Consider the following 18938-nt stretch of genomic DNA (forward strand, 5'->3'; position numbering starts at 1 on the left):
TCCCTATTAGCACTCCATGTATAAACGTCTACTTTTGGCTCAGGTGCCAGTGCCTGGAAAAGAGCAGGTCGGACCCAGGATGGAGCAGAACTTGTTCAACAGTTACAGCCACACAATTTCACTTGATTTATTATCTCAGCTGTTCTTCATCCAATTAATATATTGTCTCTAGCTGTGTGTCTTCTTTAACACACCACAATCTCTGTTTTGTGAGTTATGGACTCATTGTGAAGAAATGGACACGCACAATTACTCAGTCAAATGTAAAACCATGGATATGTCCATATTTTGTTTTAAAAACATTTAATCAACTATCAAATGGAAACTTTACATTTTACACGCAGTGAAGCCCAAACCTTATTGGTTTTAAGAATTGTTTGATACATTGATTATTTATTTATTTATCCATTTTGCCCAAAAACTAATTAAGAGCTAAAGTTGATGAAGCCATTGCCTTGAGTACAAATTCCTTATCTTTGTGTTGTTCAGTTATTAATTTCTTCATGCAAACCCTGGTTCTGTACATGTAGGTGCAACAAATATGTATCAGTCAATCAGAAGCTTAGAACAGACGGTCACAGATTAAAATCAAATTAAAGATTAGACAGAGATCCAAACTCTTCTGACAGAAAATAGTGTTTTTAAAGGAATTTCACACAATTACAGACATGGAGTCTCTACATTTATGATAGAATCAGAGTCAGATGTCAGGGTCAGCTGCCTACACTTTACCAACCTCTGGATGACATGACCTCCACTGTTAGGATGATCTCCGCGTTTTGCGTATCCTTTTCTGCCCAACATAACTGTGTCTTTCAGATTTAAAAGGTCTGTACTTGTCTAAATGCACTGGCCTTACCGTGTCTCCTGTACAGTCTCGCAAATTAGTTTGAACGTCTCCATTTTCTCGACTGGCAGTAATTGTGGACAAAAAGTTTGTGATTTTGACCCAGACACGTCCTTATCCTTCACCCAGAACATCCCATCTGTGCAAGGTAATTGGTTCCACTGTGAGTCACACCTAATTGGTGTGTAGCTGTCAATAGAGTAGGTATGTCAAGGCAGTAGCCTGAAGCTCACATTAAATGGAGACTGGGAGGAAAATATAGCTGACAACATCAGCTCAGACTGAAAGACTGAGCCCCTGAGTTAGGCTGTTCATCACTAATTTGTTTTTCAGCGTTCCATTCACTGATGTTTCCTGTTTCTCTTCGAACCCACAGGCGAGATGTGTCCAAATGAACTTGGTAGGGCTGACATTCATGCCCAAAGGACTGTACAAACAAGCAACAAACTAGCTGATGGAGATTGTGTAAAGCCAGTTGTTGTAGGTTGCGTGGCCAGAGTGGCTAACAGATGGCAGTCAGCAGACGTCCTCCAACAAGTTGAGACTTTATTGTGTAATGGTGCATGTTGTCTTAAAATACATAGAAACCTACAATGGGAAATTATCATGACACACATTACATTTTACCCACTAAACATAATTGAAATCGAATAAGCCTAAAGTAATCTAACATGCACCCTGCAACATCAATATTGGCTCTCGCGGACAAACAAAATGCCTGCCTTAAATACCCTCACACCTGAATCCCAACATGGCCGCCCCCAGCATCTTCCACCTTTCAGGTATGCGTGCTAAATAATGTCTTAGTCATTCTTTCCCCGCTGCCACAGATAACTCTCCAAACTGTTTCCCCATCCCCAAACATCTGGTACAATACACATCCTATAAAAGACAAACCAATTCCTGTAACACAATACAACTCCCCCCCTTCTCATACTTGGTACCATCCAGTGACATCACCAGTTGGGTAAAACCCTCTAAATGCAGGACATGAGCAGCTCTTCCTCCTTTTTCGTCCTAGAACATAAGTATGATAAGTAAATCAAGAATACTAACATTTCATTAACACAGCAAAGAGAATATTAAACCAAATTATTTCTATTGGTTATATATTTTAACTTTGCTCAAACACAAAACACAAACAAACCCAGAATAGTTGGTGTCTGTTTACCACTGAGAGGATAAAGAAGAGTATCAGTAACTCAAATACAAAATGGTTAGCTGTTTTTGTGTTAAGTAACAGTGACAAGTGGTGGCACCTTACCCACTTTGTCACACCAGTGAATACAGTTTTGGCATTTTTGTTCAGTCTTCCATCTTCTTGAATTGAGGATTGTCCCACTGGACTTGTGGTACCCCTCCACTAATTTCCTTTGGCTATGTGTCTGTTATTTTCTTTTATGTCTTCCTCTTTCTTGAAAAGTGGCATTTGCTATTCACAAATCACTCGAGGCATCGTGTAAGTCCAAGCAGAGGATAATTAGGCAAAATAGGATCTGTAATTAAGATTAAAAAAAAAAAATTATAACGTACATGATCATTTCAAAGAAAGAAAAAGCGTTCTCGTGCTACCGTGTAGTGCTTTCCTCTTTCTCAGCTTAATGATGTGCAAATGATGATGGAACAAACTTAGAATTTACAAGCTGTACTGACAACTCATTCACCACTAACTTGCTCATCCAAACTTTTATGTGGTTTTAATCTTTTAATCAACCTTTTACGAGAAATTAAGAAACGAGCTGACAACATGGCATTTGTCTACCACTCAGAGCAGCTTCTTGGCTAAAAGTTAAGGATGAGGACTGTGAGAAAGGGCAGGAACGGCACAAATAACATAGGAAAAGCTTCCCGAAGGTAAAGCCGAGTAGCTGTATGTTTGCATTTTGATCCATAAATAAATGACTCATGGAGCCCCGGCTTGTCAATGTAAATCAGCTGTTAGATGCAAATTATAAGATACAGCAAAGAACCGTGGATGTGACTGAATACTGTCAGTGCTTCTAATTGTTGTGACAATGTTTCACTCTTGCCAATCTTTTTGTTGCAGTGATGGATGGGCAGACCGTTATGAGGTTGTTGAAGGTTATGAGCAGGAAGCAGAAGGAGGGATTACCATGAAGCTGCAGTCAGAGGTGGTCAAGTCCTTCGATGATTACTACTTAAAGCTGCATCTGGACACCAACACCAGAAACCCCTGGTTCCCGGAGTTCTGGCAATATCGGTTCCAGTGTCGCCTTCCAGGCCATCCACAAGAGAACAAGAACTACAAGAAAGTGTGCACCGGTGGGTAACAGCAGAGAAATCTAGATGGTTAGAGGTTTAAATTTGACCAAAGTGGAAAACTCATGAATAATTACAAAAACTGCATTTTTTCCCTCTATTTTTCCTTTTTTTTTTTTTTTTTTTTTTTTTTTTTTTTTTTTTACATATCCTCTCTACTTGCTCCCAAAAGGTGATCACGGTAAATTGCGTTCTTGGCTCAGCAAAACTAATGCTCACAGCAATCAGTTTGACAACAAAATAAATAGCTCAGCATGCTTTTTAATCACACAATTAAATAGTAACCAATTAGTGCTGTGTGATGACTGTAATAATCTTTGAGCAGAGCAGGCAGTGCAGTCATGGCTGCTTTTCTGCTTTGTCTGTATCACATTTACAAACCTCTTATGTTCCAAAGATCTTCAAGGTGGTAAGTGTGACATTGAAGCCGATGTTTACTTTCGTCTCTGAATGTCACCTGCACTTTGTTCACATCTGACATCTTCAAGAAGGGAAGAGTTTGACCTATGCTTTTTTCCAAAGCACAGCACTGTTGTGCTTAGTGACACAGCTGGATGTCTTGATCCCGGCACCCTGAAGGATGAAGTGAGAATTGCATCAGTCAAACTCCAATGTGAAGCATTGGGCTTGTTTATGAGATGTAAAAACCAAAATATGTGTTATATATTATAGGGGAAAAAAACTGCACAAAAGAATTGTTCACCCCAGCACGAGATGATGAAACACTTAAAAACTATGAAGATAAAAGATGCTGTTGTTTTCTGTTGAATGCGCATGTTAATCAGCATTTTAAATGCACTGTCTTTACAGGCAGAGAGAGATTTAAGATTGGAAGAAACTCGATTGTATCTTTTTCAACCAAATTTCCCATTTGTACAGTGGGGGACAGTGCCTTTAGATGACTGGAGCAAAACTGATGAGCACAGTCACATGCAACAATTGCTCTCCACACCTGTTTACGTTTTGATGTTTGGTTTGGATAAGTAAGCTAAGATATTCTACGGCATCTGGTAGTTTTTTCACTGCTCTGTGTGTCTGATTCAATTTTTATGTTCTCACGCCGTGAATGCAGAGAAAAACACCCAAATGTTTTCTCCACTTTCAAACAGAAAATCTGTTTTGTGACTTCCTCCTTCTGCGTCATGACTTCTTGTTTCTTTTTAACAGGAAATGAGAGTCTGCAGGAAAACTATGTTCAGGATAGTAAGATGGGCTTTGTCATCAATGCCATTTATGCTATGGCTCATGGCCTCCATGACATGCACAAGGAGATGTGTCCGGACCAGACGGGGCTTTGTGAAGCCATGGACCCTATTGATGGCAGCAAGCTGCTGGACTACCTGCTGAAGACGTCCTTCAGAGGAGTCTCAGGGGAGGAAATTTATTTTGACGAAAATGGAGATACCCCAGGCAGGTAAGAGGACGTGGAAAAGGAAAATGGAGCTTTAATAACATCATTAATTTGATCTGTTTTCCTCCACATTTTCCTGCTCATTAGCACAAGTGCATAAACACACACATGTTCACCAGTATTGAGCTTGAAAGGATGTAATTAGTTTGGACTGGAACAGATTCAGTGGATGGTCCACTGTGGCAGCCACTTTCATCTCTTTTCAGTCCAACAGACACCATTTGACAGTCATAAAACACAGCCATGTGATTTCTCTGTCAGATTAAGGTTAGGTGGAGCACACCGTGGTTTGGGATAAAAATGGGGCCATGGTCTGTCTTGCAAAACCATGTAGAGGGGAAACCCATAAATTCTTCCTCTCACAGGTGCTCATAACAATCTGTCACTTTTCCCTCTGCACACAGGTATGACATCATGAATCTCCAGAATGTGGACGATGATCGATATGACTACATTAATGTGGGCTCGTGGCACGAAGGTATCTTGAGCATTGACGACAATAAGCTTTGGATGAACAGCAGTGAAATGGTTCGCTCCGTCTGCAGTGACCCCTGCTCCAAAGGACAGATAAAGGTACACACTCAAATAGACTGAATTCCTAAGTTCCTAACAAACAAAACAAAAATTCAATTTGTCAGAAAGGTCTATGATCATTTTCAGAACTGGCATCATGAAGTCTTCAGTCATACTAAAGGTTCTTTGACTCTGTTTTTTGGTATAGCAGGCTTGAGCAACTCAGTAAGCACCAGTAGTTATGTTCAGTTTACTTTTTAGTAGAAAACTGGTCAATATTAAGTCTAAATATCTACAAACTCTTTGTGTCCCCCTTTTCAAGCAGTTAAGTTGCATTTAAGTCATGCTTAAAAATCAAAATAAGCTTAGCCTTTTCAGTATGTTTTAGGTTTAAATAATAAAATGGATGGCCTTTCATTCATTCAAGTCCAATTAAGGGTCACTGGGAAGCTGGAGCCTATGCCAACAATCATTGGGTGAGAGGCAGGGCATGAATACAAAGTAATGGATACTTAATAATCATGTCAGTTGGTTAGGCTTCACGTTGGCTACTTCAGGATCACAACACTTGTTTTATTTCAACAAATGCTGGTGGAACAAGTCTCAATGTCAAAAATGGTCAATTTGTTGCTAAAAAAAAAAAGTCTTTTAGTTCACTGACATCTTTTTACATACATTTAATCTCCTTTTTATCAGATACACTTGTGGAGGTATTTTACTTGGTATAAGGTGAAAAAAAGTTAAAACATGCTATATAGTAGCCTTAAAACCAATAATAACAGTAATTTTGCAAGAATTTGGCTATGAACCATAATAATGAACAAAGTGAACTTTAACCTGAATGTAACGCTGGGTAAATAAGTAAAGAATGAAAAAAGTTTGAAGCAATCATGCTGTATAAACTTCAAGGTAAAACTTTATGATCATCATTATAGTAGCTGTTGACATATTCAAAATCAACCAAACACCAATAAAATAAATGGAAATTTGGTTGTCACTGCAGAATAATTAGGGAGCTTGTCAAAGTCATTTGCATGGCATCATGTGTTTCTGCATGTCACTAAAAGTCTTCTGCACACACACCCATACACACACTCAAATCTCTGCTTACCTGACCAAGTGACAAGTGCGTTGGAGGGAGGTACTACTTAAAAACAACAGGAGTCACTCCTGCACACTGATGAAGGCCAGATAAACTGGAACAATGCAATCAAAGATTTCAGCAGTAAACAAGATGCGTGTGTGGAGGAGCTCCCTGCTGTTTGTGACATTTTGCTGATCCATTTAGGCAGCAATAGAGACAGAATGTTTCAGAGAATAAATGTTGACATCATGCATAATGTACATTATCTTCCTTTGACTGCCGATGCTTCAAGCTAACTTGCTCAGGGCTCTGACTAGATGATTGCATATTTGGCTTCCTTTATGACTACTTATTTATGTAAGTGTTGCAACGCCGCCCATCTGAAGTTGCTGAAAGGTCAGATATCTGAAATGTGACAAAAGATTTTTGATGTTGCACGTGCAACTTGCAAGTTCCTCCTTCTGATTGCATGTAACTTCTTGGTTTGAGATGTTAATGGTGTTGTGCCAGATGTAAAGAAAGGAATCTTTCTAATATCTCTTATTAAAAGTTAAAAGATGACAGGTGTTATATGACTATGATGACTGCCGGACGTTTCCAAGTTAGAGCTACATCAGAAGAGACCGTAATGTGCCAGTGCTTTTAAAAACATTGCTGCCTTTGGCCTTGCTGTTTCAGTAAGTCTAATCAATTTTAACTCGGTTTTGTGGGAACTATCCAACAAATCCTCAGGCGGCAAAAAAAAGAAAAAAAAAAATAGTGTTATTTTGTTCCAAAATTTTAGATCAAGCTTCATCCATTTGAAAAATATACTCACAAACATGTAAACCTCACCTCATGACAAACTGTTAAGCAGCTTTTAAAAGTACAAAATGTGGGTCATTGTCGTATGTATCCTAACATGTTTTTGTGTGATGTTCACGTTCCACATGTCACTAGTGTGTTTTTAAGCCACACACACCTCTGAGAAGAGATTCAAAGGAGATGGTGGAAAGTGCTACTTGCTATTGTTTTCAGACCTGTCCTGCACATTGCTGTTGTTTTCCTTTCATTAGAAATTCTTTGCGTTTCTATGCCATTTTCCCAATTTTATGTCGCACACACACACACCTTTACTCACCTTTCTCCACTACGTGCTCACCTTTTCTCAGCTTCTTTCCCTGTGCACTTGTGCAAATGGCTGGGGTGTGCTGTACAAAGCCAGAGCTGGGGTTAATGTACACTGTTAGGTCTTCATGTTTCAAAACACCTTCTATTCATGCAAACGTTCATGTCACATGAATGCTGCCCTAGAAAAAGCAACAGCCTGAGGATGCACGACAATCTAACCATTTCCAGCCACGGATTGTGACACCACTATCATTTGGACATAATGTATATATTTCACATTTTCTGGAGACACTGAGCTGAAAATGTTCACTCAAATGATCATTTTTAAAGGAAAAAAGAAACAAAACTGATAAATCCACCAGTTCTGCTCAGCTTTAAACCTCTACATTACACCACAGACTGTTTAAATTTGTTCTAGATGTATGAGGTGAAGGCCAGTTTTATGCAGTAAACAGTAAAACTAGCACTGAGCCCAGTTTGATGAAACGCCCCGGTTAGCTTCATCTGGGGCTAGATGTTTTTGTTGCTGAGCGCCAAGCTGCCCTGAGGGAGGGTGCATCTCTCATCGCTGCTCACGCTTCTCCCTCTATCTGCTTTGTTTCCTGCCCCACTTATCACCCTGCTTTGCATATCGCAGTGCTGGTAACAGCTACTCCAGGAGCAGAATGTAAAAGCAGCTGGCCTTGTTTTCTAAACACTGTCTGGGGCTCAAAAAAAAAAAAAAAAAAAAAAAAAAATTCAGGAAGACAGCCTTGCCTCTGATACCCATCTTGATACTTATTACTTATTTAGGTTGCTGTGCTGCACCACAGTTTGATCGGTGTTGTGACAGGTTCCTAAGTTGTCTTTGACCCCTCATTGTTAATCATCTTCACATGCAGGTGATAAGGAAGGGCGAGGTGAGCTGCTGCTGGATTTGTACCACCTGCAAGGACAACGAGATTGTTCAGGATGAATTTACCTGCAAGGCATGTGAGCTGGGATGGTGGCCTGATGAGGACCTGGAAGGTAGGAGAAACACACCACCCAGTCTGCTTTTGTTCCTATGAGCAATGTTTCATCATTATCCCTGAACCAGTCCTGATTATTTTAGCTATGTTTCTCTTCATCCCAAGATTGACAATAAATGTTTTCGCCCTCAAAATTCATCCTCCCCCTTAAGGCTATTCATGCCTCAGTAGTGTGTTCAACAGCCAGGTCCTCAGCCCCTACGCTTTTATATCTTCCTCAGCCTCTTCATAACTCCCCCAGAGGTGAAACCCCTCGCTTCCCTCCTCTCTGTTCTTTGCCTTGTTGTATCCTGGTGGTTGTTTTGACAGCGATTTATGAAGTTGAGAGAAGCTCTCAGTTTCCAGGTGTTAAATCCTATTACTGCCAGGAGAGGCTCGGAAACGCATTTCAGCAGTCTGTCGAGGAAGCAATTCTCCCATCGCTCTCATTACATCTGAAGAACGAGAGGCTTGATGGGCCACATGCAGTTAGTTCAGATAGTCTCCATGCTTACCCATGTGATTATGCAGGGAAGGGTCTTTTTTTCAAAGCGATTTGAACATGCAGCTTTTATTTGTCTGTGCAGAGGTGTTAGAGCCGGTGTTTAAATGTTAAAAGGTCTTTGTCAGAGCCCTGAGACTGTACAACAGAATGTAGGAGTATCACTGAAAAGATGAAGATAAAGCTTTTGATTTTTGGCAAGTTTGACTATTTGAAGTGGGCGACATACGTCTCTAAGCACAGCTAAGTGACAGGTGGGCTTCAGACTCCTTCCCCTTCAGTGGCTTACGCTATATCATAATATCATCAAGTTAGACTGAAAAAATTTTTTTTATAATGGTGATAAAAGAAGCTGTTTTAAAATGACTGGTTTCTTATGATTTGACATGTTAGGTGGTAGCTTGCAGATCAGAAGAGGGTTTCTCAGTGATGTCATTTTAATGCTATTAGTAGGCATGTAATTTATGGAGTTTTAAGCTGGGGATGTCGAGGGATGTCATTTTTCTCTCATTAAGCTCTACAAAATTCCTCTGCATGTTAGAAGACAAATATGCAACCAGCACATCGTGATAGACACACACATGCCCGAATATTAGCACATACTCATGGATGTGTAGATGTATGTAAGAGAAATCTGACAAAATTAGAGCTGTGGGATGTGTATGATGACACATGCTAATTAGTTTTAGATGGCAGCCAGGATTCATGACCCTGTAGTTATGGAGTCGCAGTGGGTCCCTTACCCTTCCACATAACTGCTGTTAGACAAACCAGTAAGTTCATTAACATGTAAACGTGCTGAATTTTAAGTCACTTTAAAAATGCAGCAAAAATTCTCACATTACATATTATGTCTCATAAATCTAATTTTGCTATTTAATATACATTTTTTTTCTTTTTTTTTTTTTTAAATTAATCTATGCATTCTAAAATAAATTTGATAAGCTTTAACAGAATTTCAATGCTACCGTTCCTTCTCCCAATACATATAAGACACTTGTGTTGAAGATGCCATGTGATGAAATGTTTCAGATGTTACTTTGTCCAACATATTCTTGCAAACACATCTTAAAGTCTACAATTGTAAATTTAGATTCTGTCCAGTGAGACAACATAAATTGCTTTAAATCTCTGTTATTTAATATGTTTCTACATCAAAACTCTGATGACATAAGTGTGATAAGACTAGGGCATTGATAAAACCTCATACCATCACAAAGTCTGGCTTTTGGACTTGTTGCTAATATTTCCTTTTATCTTTAGCCAGGATCCCACCTTTTTCTTTTTCCTTTTGTTTCTTCTGTAAAGAACTGAAGTACGGATCTGTCTTTTTATTTTATTTTTTTTAACTTTTCCTCTGCGTTGGTTAAATCCAGAATTCCCTAAATCCAGAGAAGGGGGTCACTCCCTCTGGATACAGGTTACATAAACTTTATTTTTGGCACAATACATCAATAATTTTCTTATTGACAAGCAATCATTACAGTAGTCCCTGGCCAGTCTGAGTACACCGGAAATACTGCAGACTAACAGTGTCCAAATCTAGGCATGGATTCCTTGATTTTTCTTTAAGACATAATATGGGAGGAAAAATCTGCAAATCCTGTCCAAGCTGCATTTAAGGTACTTTTTTTCATCCAGTTAAATTACACACACACTTGTTGACATACTAGAGAGACACAACCCATCTATTCTGCACAGTGTAATCCTTGTGTGGATTTTGCTTTTGTACCAAATCATGATAACAACCATCCTTTGGTATCACCTGTTAGAAACATTTGTTTTTCTGGTCTGCGTTGTATCGGAAGAAGCAGTGCATCAATAAATATATCACATTTGCACATAAAGATTTTCTGCCATCTTGTAAAATGCTGAGCTATAAGTTCCTCTTTCCCACCCCTTTAATCAGCATTTCTTTGTATGTACATATTATTATTATTATAATTATTATTTTTATTATATTATTATTAATAATAATATATACAACACCACCAAACCGAGCCGTTTCTCATCTCTTTCAGGCTGCCAGCCTCTGCCTCTGAAGTATCTTGACTGGGCCGATGTGGAGTCCATCGTTGCAGTTGTTTTCTCCTGTGTGGGCATCCTCATCACCTCCTTCGTTACCTTTGTGTTCATCCAGTACCGTGATACACCTGTGGTTAAGTCGTCCAGCAGAGAACTCTGCTACATCATCTTGGCAGGCATCTTCCTGGGTTATATCTGCCCGTTCACCTTAATCGCCCGGCCCACAGTGGCTTCCTGCTACCTGCAGCGCCTCCTCGTTGGCCTCTCATCTGCCATGTGTTACTCTGCTCTGGTGACCAAAACTAACCGAATCGCTCGCATTCTGGCCGGCAGCAAGAAGAAGATCTGCACCAGGAAACCCCGTTTCATGAGTGCCTGGGCCCAGGTGATCATTGCCTTTATGCTCATCAGCGTACAGCTAACACTGGAGATCACATTAATCATTCTGGAGCCTCCTGAGCCCATCAAGTCATACCCAAGCATACGTGAGGTCTACCTCATCTGCAATACCAGCAACATAGGCATGGTGGCACCACTGGGCTACAACGGCCTGCTAATCATGAGCTGCACCTACTATGCCTTCAAGACTAGGAACGTCCCTGCCAATTTCAATGAAGCCAAATACATCGCCTTTACTATGTACACTACCTGCATCATCTGGTTGGCCTTTGTGCCGATTTATTTTGGCTCCAACTACAAGATCATAACCACATCATTCTCTGTCAGCCTGAGCGTAACAGTGGCCCTGGGTTGTATGTTCACACCCAAGATGTACATTATCATTGCCAAACCAGAGAGGAACGTCCGAAGCGCCTTTACCACATCGGATGTGGTGCGAATGCATGTTGGAGATGGAAAGTCTGCTGCTCAGTGTGGCAGCAACAGCTTCCTCAACATGTTCCGTCGAAAGAAAGCTATATCTGGAAATGCCAAGTAAGTTACCTTTCTTTTTGTAGTTTTTCTACTTTTAAAGATGCTTTTCTTTCTTTTTGGGGATATTAGCTTAAAATAAAAACTGATTTATTTATTTATTTTTTATTCTAACATCATTTGTGATGTTCAGTCCCAGTCAGACATTTGTAAACACTTCATGGACATGAACATTGGGCTTTCAGAGGTTTTCCTAACTAGACTTTTTTCTACTATGGAATTATTTTTGAAAAAAAAAAAACTTAATTATAAAAATCATAAGAGTTGAAAGTGTCTGAGCACCTTAAAGAGAGGCTGTATGACAACATCACTGGTTGTTTGAATATTTGACTTGACAAAATGACATTTTTCCTAGCAAAAACTCCAATTTAAAACACTCATATTTTCAATAAAATTTAGGTAGACGACAGATGTAAAGCTGGTGGTTTGAATTATACTAGATTTCTGAGATAGATGTGCAATCTACCAGCTGAACAGCCCTGGGGGAGGAGTGATGCTACCACCACCAAGGCTAACTGGTTGAACAGAGCTCCTTTATTCAGCCATATATTTCTGTAATCATTGTGTAATCATGACTAAATTCTTTGTGTAATCTGACACGAAACCTTCCGAGCTGAAAACTTTAGCTGTACTTTGCTCAGCTTTAGCTTTAAAGTGTAGCTTTTGGATCAGAAACTTTCTCCTTGGACCCCCATCTTTCAGTTCATGTTAGTCCAACCAGTTGTCTTTCATTTGGGTGACAACTTTAATCTTTCCTCAGATATTGGCTGTGATTTGTTGCACTTCCCCAAAAAGTGTTCATGTTATTTCCTAAGATCAGTTCTATATTTCCTACTCATGAGAACAAATATGTTATGATTCAGGCCACAATGTAAAAGGCTCTTCTTAAAAGAAATAAATAAAAGCAGAAAAAACAACCAAATTTCAACTTCTTTACAAATTTCCTTCTGGGATAAATAAAACATTTTTCATTTAATTCATTTAATTTTAATTTCACTCTCCACCAAGTTCGATAAAATCCTGCTTTGTTGTTTTTCACATAATCTTTTTAACATAGAAACAAAGGGCAATTATCCCATTTCTTCTCCTCCACTTTTATCTTCAAGGAGAATTAAATTTATTTATACCCAATTTTATGAACCAGTGGTCTGTCAAACTGTGTGTTTTAGATATGGCTCTAAAAGACCCTTACTTCTCTGGCTTGAGTTGAGTTTACAATTCTGTCTCAGCTCAAACAGAGCTCCTTTGACTTTCACATTGTGCTTTTTAAATGCTATGAGTGCTGTCAAAAAAAAACAACAGAAAAACAAAACCAGTGAAAGCCAGTGACATCCATGTCCATGATGGATTTTGTTCAGAATTATATTTCTGCAGTTTGAAAGGAAACTGAACTTCTTTTGAGTATTCAAACATGACTTTTGTTTAATTCTCAGTCTAAATACAATAAATATAAAACATAAATTCATATACAGTAAATCCTGGTTCTTATGTCACACCTCCCTCCCCTAAGATTACAATTTTATCAATGAAATAAATTGAATTGAATAATTAAAAAAAAACAAAAAAAAAAAAACTCAACACTGATTTGGTGCTAACAGGTCGGGCCAACATGTCAGTGATTATTTAAGTATAGATTTCACTCATCTAAGCTAGATATAAGACTTGTATTTAACTCTTTTGAGATCCACAGCTGTGGCACGAGGGCAGGTGACTAAAGTAAGGAGTGGAACAGAGAATGAGAGTGTTCCCAAAATGTTTAAGTGTTGTCTCTCACCCTTGCTATGCAGCCTATTTAACTTTAACCTTTAACCTTCTACACAATAAAAGCAAGTGTCAAGGCTGGCAAATGTTTTGGCATGGGGGGGTATTCCCATCTCTTTTCCTGGAGAGCTGCTTTGTCAACTGAGTGATTTCATTGTCACATAAATAAAAAGTGAGGCTGTTCAAACCCTCAGTAAGTTTACATCCACAGTTATGTCAAGTTATGGTTAAAGCTTAACTATAGGGCATGTAACAGGACCACTCGACTTGCTCCAATATTCATCTCACTGAGGTACGGATGTCACTACTATCCTAAAATAGCAAGTGACATGTCCCCTCACAGCTTGTTAGAATTGGAATTTTTCTGGTTTGTTTTGTCAGCAGATATTCAATTTAGTTGGTACCATGTTGAGTAGTAAATTGGACAACTTTGCAACTCTGTATTTATTGATTTTTATAGATAAGAAGTGTGCTGTCCTCTGTGACTTTACTTCTTCTGCTTGTTCTGGGTCAAAGCCTGAGGCAGGAAAGATGAAGTGTTTGCAAAGTAACCAGGCCAGATAATGTCCAGTTGTAGGAAAAAATTTATTTCCAACGGATTAATCCAATTTATTTGGACTTGTATGTTTACATGCATGTAAAAAAAAAAAAACCAAAAAAAAAAACTAATTTAGTCAGACTAATAGAATGAATTTTAATGTCAGATAAATGTCTGAACAGCTTGAAGGCAACATTTTCTGCAGTATTTTATTCTTTTTAAATTTTAAAATTGGTTGGAGCTCTGTTTAGGTCTCTGGCGGGCATTTAATCACTTGCTTCTGTGGTCCTGACACTCTTCTGCTTTTGACACTGCAGCCCTCCATGAAGGAGACCTACTACTCTGCTGCTTTTGGTTTATCCTGAATTCACCTCACATTTAACTTTTTCTCAGCATGTCCAACCTTACCCCGCCACCGCCCTATCTAACCACACTAAGCCAGTCCGAGCTCATTCTTCACTAAACTGTGTCTCATTTCCAGGCCAGTTCAGGGAGCAACAGGAGTACTTTGCAAATGCATGCGTCCCATTTTAACTGTAAGATCATAGGAAGGATAAGAAATGAACTGGATGGCTTTTAGTTCTTTCAACTCTGTCTAAAATAATACGAGGATCATAATGCTGTCTGCAGCACATTATGAATCATTGTCTGTGGAGCTGATGAATGTAATGCTCTTTTGAGCTCATGAGTGAACCCTTTGGCAACACTGTAAATGTCAAGTCACGTGGTCAACAAGTATTTTAACATGCACTCGAAATGTTGAAATGCTATTGCTCTGTTGTGTTATGCTGCTGCTATGTTAATGTTGTTTTTCTACCTTCAACCCCACCCCCCCACACCGGTTTTCCTGTGATAGTAACTTCAGTCTTTATCTCGTTCATAGTTCTAATGGCAAGTCTGTGTCATGGTCTGAATCAGGTGCAAGACACCCTCCGAAGGGGGGGAATGTGTGGCACAGACTGTCTGTGCATGTGAGGAAACAGGAAGCCGGCTTGAATCAGACAGCGGTCATCAGGCCCCTAACTAACACCCCCGACCCCCACAGTTGTGAGCCCTCCACCGGCAACCTTGGCACAGACCCTCATCTCTCCCAAGAACCGCCTGGCACTAAGCCTCTGTGCAACCTAGCAGAGGAAGACGACGATGGTGATGCACAACGACCCCTCTGGACTTCAACTTGCTCTGAACAAACGCAAAGACTGGAATCTGATGTAGATGAGCCGGCTTCTTATTTGCCCTCTAACTCGGGCCCCACCACAGAGCCCTTGCAGGGGGCTCTGGTGGACACACACAGCACCCATGTCCCACCGAATGACCTCACTGCCAGGGAGACAATCCCTGCCAATGAGCCTTTGAGCTTAACACCCTCTCAGCTTCTTTCTGTCCCACAAGTGGGGGCGATTGAAGATGAGGGGCTTGAGGACGAGGAACAGGACTTCTTACACAGCTACATTTACGACGCCAAGGAGGAGAGGGAAGGGGAGGACGAGGAAAGCGAGGATTTAACTCAAAACAAGCCAATGTTGGAGGATTTCCTGGCCCTGTCTCCCCCCTCCCCCTTCAGGGACTCTGTGTGTTCAGGGGAGTCTATCATTGGCCCCCCCATCATCGAGTCGATGCTTGGTAGCCCTCCAAGCTCAGTGTATGCCTCAAACATCCTCCGAGACTTCGCACATAGCTCCTCAACACTGTGAGAGCAAAAACGGTACTGACACAGCAGTTGTCAGCATCACACAGACATTTCCACACACAGTTACACACACACACACACACATACACACACACACTTACACAGTACACAAACACAACAGCATACCTTTACATTTAGTATTTTTGTTTCGTTTGTTTTTTCAAAATGAATTGCTTCCTTTTAGTTATTATTTCTCGTAGAAAGTGGTCAAAACTGGAAGTGGAAATTCATCGGGAATGGTCGGTGAGTGCTTACGTGTCTGAAGGGCTGTTAGTGCACAAGGCCTTTCTAAAACACGTAAAACCAGGATCAGTGGCAAAACTAGCCGGCTCTCATGCCAGATTTTGATGAATGACATAAAACTGACAATTATAATAGAAGATGTAGCTGTGTTTTTGGGTGGTGGCAATTTGAAGACGTGTTCTGTGTGGGGTTGAGGGACAATAAGGTACATCCATATGTAAGTGCATTTAATGACAGATTGCATCAGGTATGCCACCCCCCCCCCCCCCCCACAGGTCCATTTGCAGATGAAGCAACCACAGATTAAAAAGAAAAAAGAAAAAAAAAAGCTTTTTGACTAATTCATTAATTGCACCTCTAGTTTTTCTCCTCTTACCTGATTTCATTGTGATATTGCAAGTTATTTAAAACAGATGTTCGTACCTTGGCTGAATATTGCGTTTAAATGTTGAGAGGTGAGCTTGCCACAAACATATTCTTAATGAGATAAGATTTTGCTGAAGAACTACGCTGTATGATATGTGATATGGATATAATGTGCCAATCAAAGCTGTTTTCAACCTACATCCCTGCTTTAAATTTTTTTATAATGTAGCTGATAAAGGTAATGGTGTGATTGTAGATGATGCAGATGTTGTTTATTCCAGTTTACGCTCAATCATGGCCCTGGGAACAAGTTTTACACGCATGGGATGCGAGAAAAGAGTCGCTTTTGCTCTCCATGCTGTGTTGATATTTAATGTTTTCTGGGTTTGCTGTGTCATTGTAATGGAAACACACAGTACAAGTTTGTAATACTGTCAAGCCATCTCTTGTTTTTCACACAGGTGGTATGTTTGTAATACTGATAAATGTTTCTATATTTAGAATGTCAACAAAAAAAAAAAAGACTTTATACATTTTGAAACTGCCCTCAAATACTTGTCAAGAAGCAGTGTTTGATTTTCTTTTTGGTGACTTTTAAGCTGAATCAAGTCGACTGTATCCTCTTAAAAACTTTTGGTTGTAAATGTAACCAATGATTAGTTGCTTCTTGTAATGAGATTATACTTGTTTCAGTTTTGCTTCAATCTTGCTATGAACTTAAGTAGTTTACTTGAGGTTAAGCTTCTTAGTTCTTTATATATAAGAATGCAAATCATTTCAAAGTTTGAGACTACACAGTGCATACTGTAGTGAAACTGTGTTGTATTTTCAAATCTTTTTAGCCGATTATAGTGTAAATTGTTTTAATAATTTTAACCAATGTAAGATATATACACGGTGCCACCTGTTTAACATTGTTGCATCTAGACAGAAATAGGCCTTTATGTTTTGGGTGAGCTAAACATGAACAATGCTGTAAAATAAAAAAACTATTTATATTAAGAGGACTGATCACTGCCTAACCTGTATAGCTGAGTTTGATAAGTTTGCAAAAATCCTTCCACCTACCAAACTTCAATTAGTTATTTTTCTTTTAATCAAATATTTATTGTCTTCAAATGTTGTCTTTTGGATTCCATCTTTTAAATTATTTGGAAGGTTGTCTGAGATTATAAAAAAGATTTTAATATGATGAATTGTAAATTGTTAATTCATCATATTTATTACTTTTTGTTTTGTATTATCAGTATTTCTTCATTTAATTTCAATTTGTTTTACTTTATTTTGATTTTTTTTTCATCCCTGCATTTAATCCCTCACAGAAAAAGACAACAGAACTTACTTACTACTTAAAAATCTGTTGTTTTTTCATTTGATACCACTAAATCCCTAAAAACTTGGCATATGGACGCATGACCACCTTAATAACCTCAGAAAGTCATGTGTCCAACACAACTTGAAAGCTGAAGACCTACAATCCCAACATGATGCCATAGTTACTGGCTTTTCCCTTGAGGGCAAGTGATGTTTACTGGTTTGGTTCTGAATAACCTATTGCACACCAAGGACAGACAAGCTAATACTTAAGATTAATACTCGGAGTGAGGAACAATGTTTTGCGGGTATACCTTTGTTTAAACAACACAGACACGTGTTAATATTCTTTTTCTTATTATTATTTTTATCAAGGGCTTTACAAAAGATAAAACATCACAAAAACATACTACATCATAGCAATCAGCCTGGCAAATACAGAGACATAAACGAGTTAAAACACTGAACATTGTCAGTATTCCTAGAAAATATAAGTGTTTGTAGAAGAATTCACCTTCTGGGGTTCTGAAATCACTTGAGTCAAGCTCTCACTATGTGTGCACAGTGTAGTTTATATCACTGAAACCTTCTGTGGAAAAGATGTGTGGAAATATTGGTCTTACTCTCTTAGGCTGTTTGCTCAGCAGTGACATCTCCTTAACAAGTATTGATGTTTGTGCAGTCATGCGGTTTCACACCACCATGGATGCTGCCCTTTGAACTGCACATTTAAAACAAGGCCACACAGCCTTTCGGAGAGGTGAATGTCATTCCTCTGACTTGTTGCTTTCCTTGTTTTATCGTCCCGATTCCTGTTTATTTTACTTTTGCTTGTTTATTTGTTTTTGGCTCTGCAGCCCATTTTCAGTCAAATGCGGAATTTAAATAATAACAAACAAAAACGACAAAACAAACACTTGTAATTCCAAATTGACACTTTACAAAGTGACGCAACCGTCTTGAAAATGTTCATGTATAGTTTTTCAAAATGAACGCTTTTTTTTTCTTAACTTAGAACAACAGAGAATCAAATTGTTTTTCTTTAATAAAAAAAACAAACAAACAAAAAAAAAAACAAACCCCAAAGCTATTAACTGTAGGCTCCTACTCCCAGCAGCAGCAGGAGGAGAAACGTCTGTCATGCTTTCTCTACATTTCCGGGTCCTATGACTTATCAGGTGGTTGCTTTGTGGCAACAGGAGGAGGAGGAGGAGGAGGAGGAAAGAACAGCATTAGAAAGTGGTAAAGTAGAGGAGGGGAAACGTACTTCTTTGCCTCTCTTTTTTCCCCTCTTCTTCTCTCCTTCTTTCACTTGGTCCTCAGCTCTCAGACCAA

At 39.1% G+C, this 18938-nt stretch overlaps 1 protein-coding gene across 1 annotated transcript in view; it reads left to right on the top strand.

The window, feature by feature from the left end:
• grm1a (glutamate receptor, metabotropic 1a) overlaps nucleotides 1-15684 on the top strand; it is a gene marked incomplete at both ends in the record, with an annotated part of 37002 nt that extends 21318 nt beyond the window's left edge. Inside the window, 6 exons of the mRNA XM_079256016.1 lie at nucleotides 2895-3130; nucleotides 4295-4541; nucleotides 4943-5111; nucleotides 8127-8253; nucleotides 10758-11694; nucleotides 14874-15684. Of these exons, the coding sequence (XP_079112142.1) occupies nucleotides 2895-3130; nucleotides 4295-4541; nucleotides 4943-5111; nucleotides 8127-8253; nucleotides 10758-11694; nucleotides 14874-15684 (2527 nt within the window). The remainder of the gene's footprint in view (nucleotides 1-2894; nucleotides 3131-4294; nucleotides 4542-4942; nucleotides 5112-8126; nucleotides 8254-10757; nucleotides 11695-14873) is intronic.
• Nucleotides 15685-18938: the final 3254 nt, after the last annotated feature.

The sequence above is a fragment of the Telmatherina bonti genome (assembly GCF_933228915.1).
Source record: "Telmatherina bonti genome assembly, chromosome: 16".
Classification (NCBI taxonomy): domain Eukaryota; kingdom Metazoa; phylum Chordata; class Actinopteri; order Atheriniformes; family Telmatherinidae; genus Telmatherina; species Telmatherina bonti.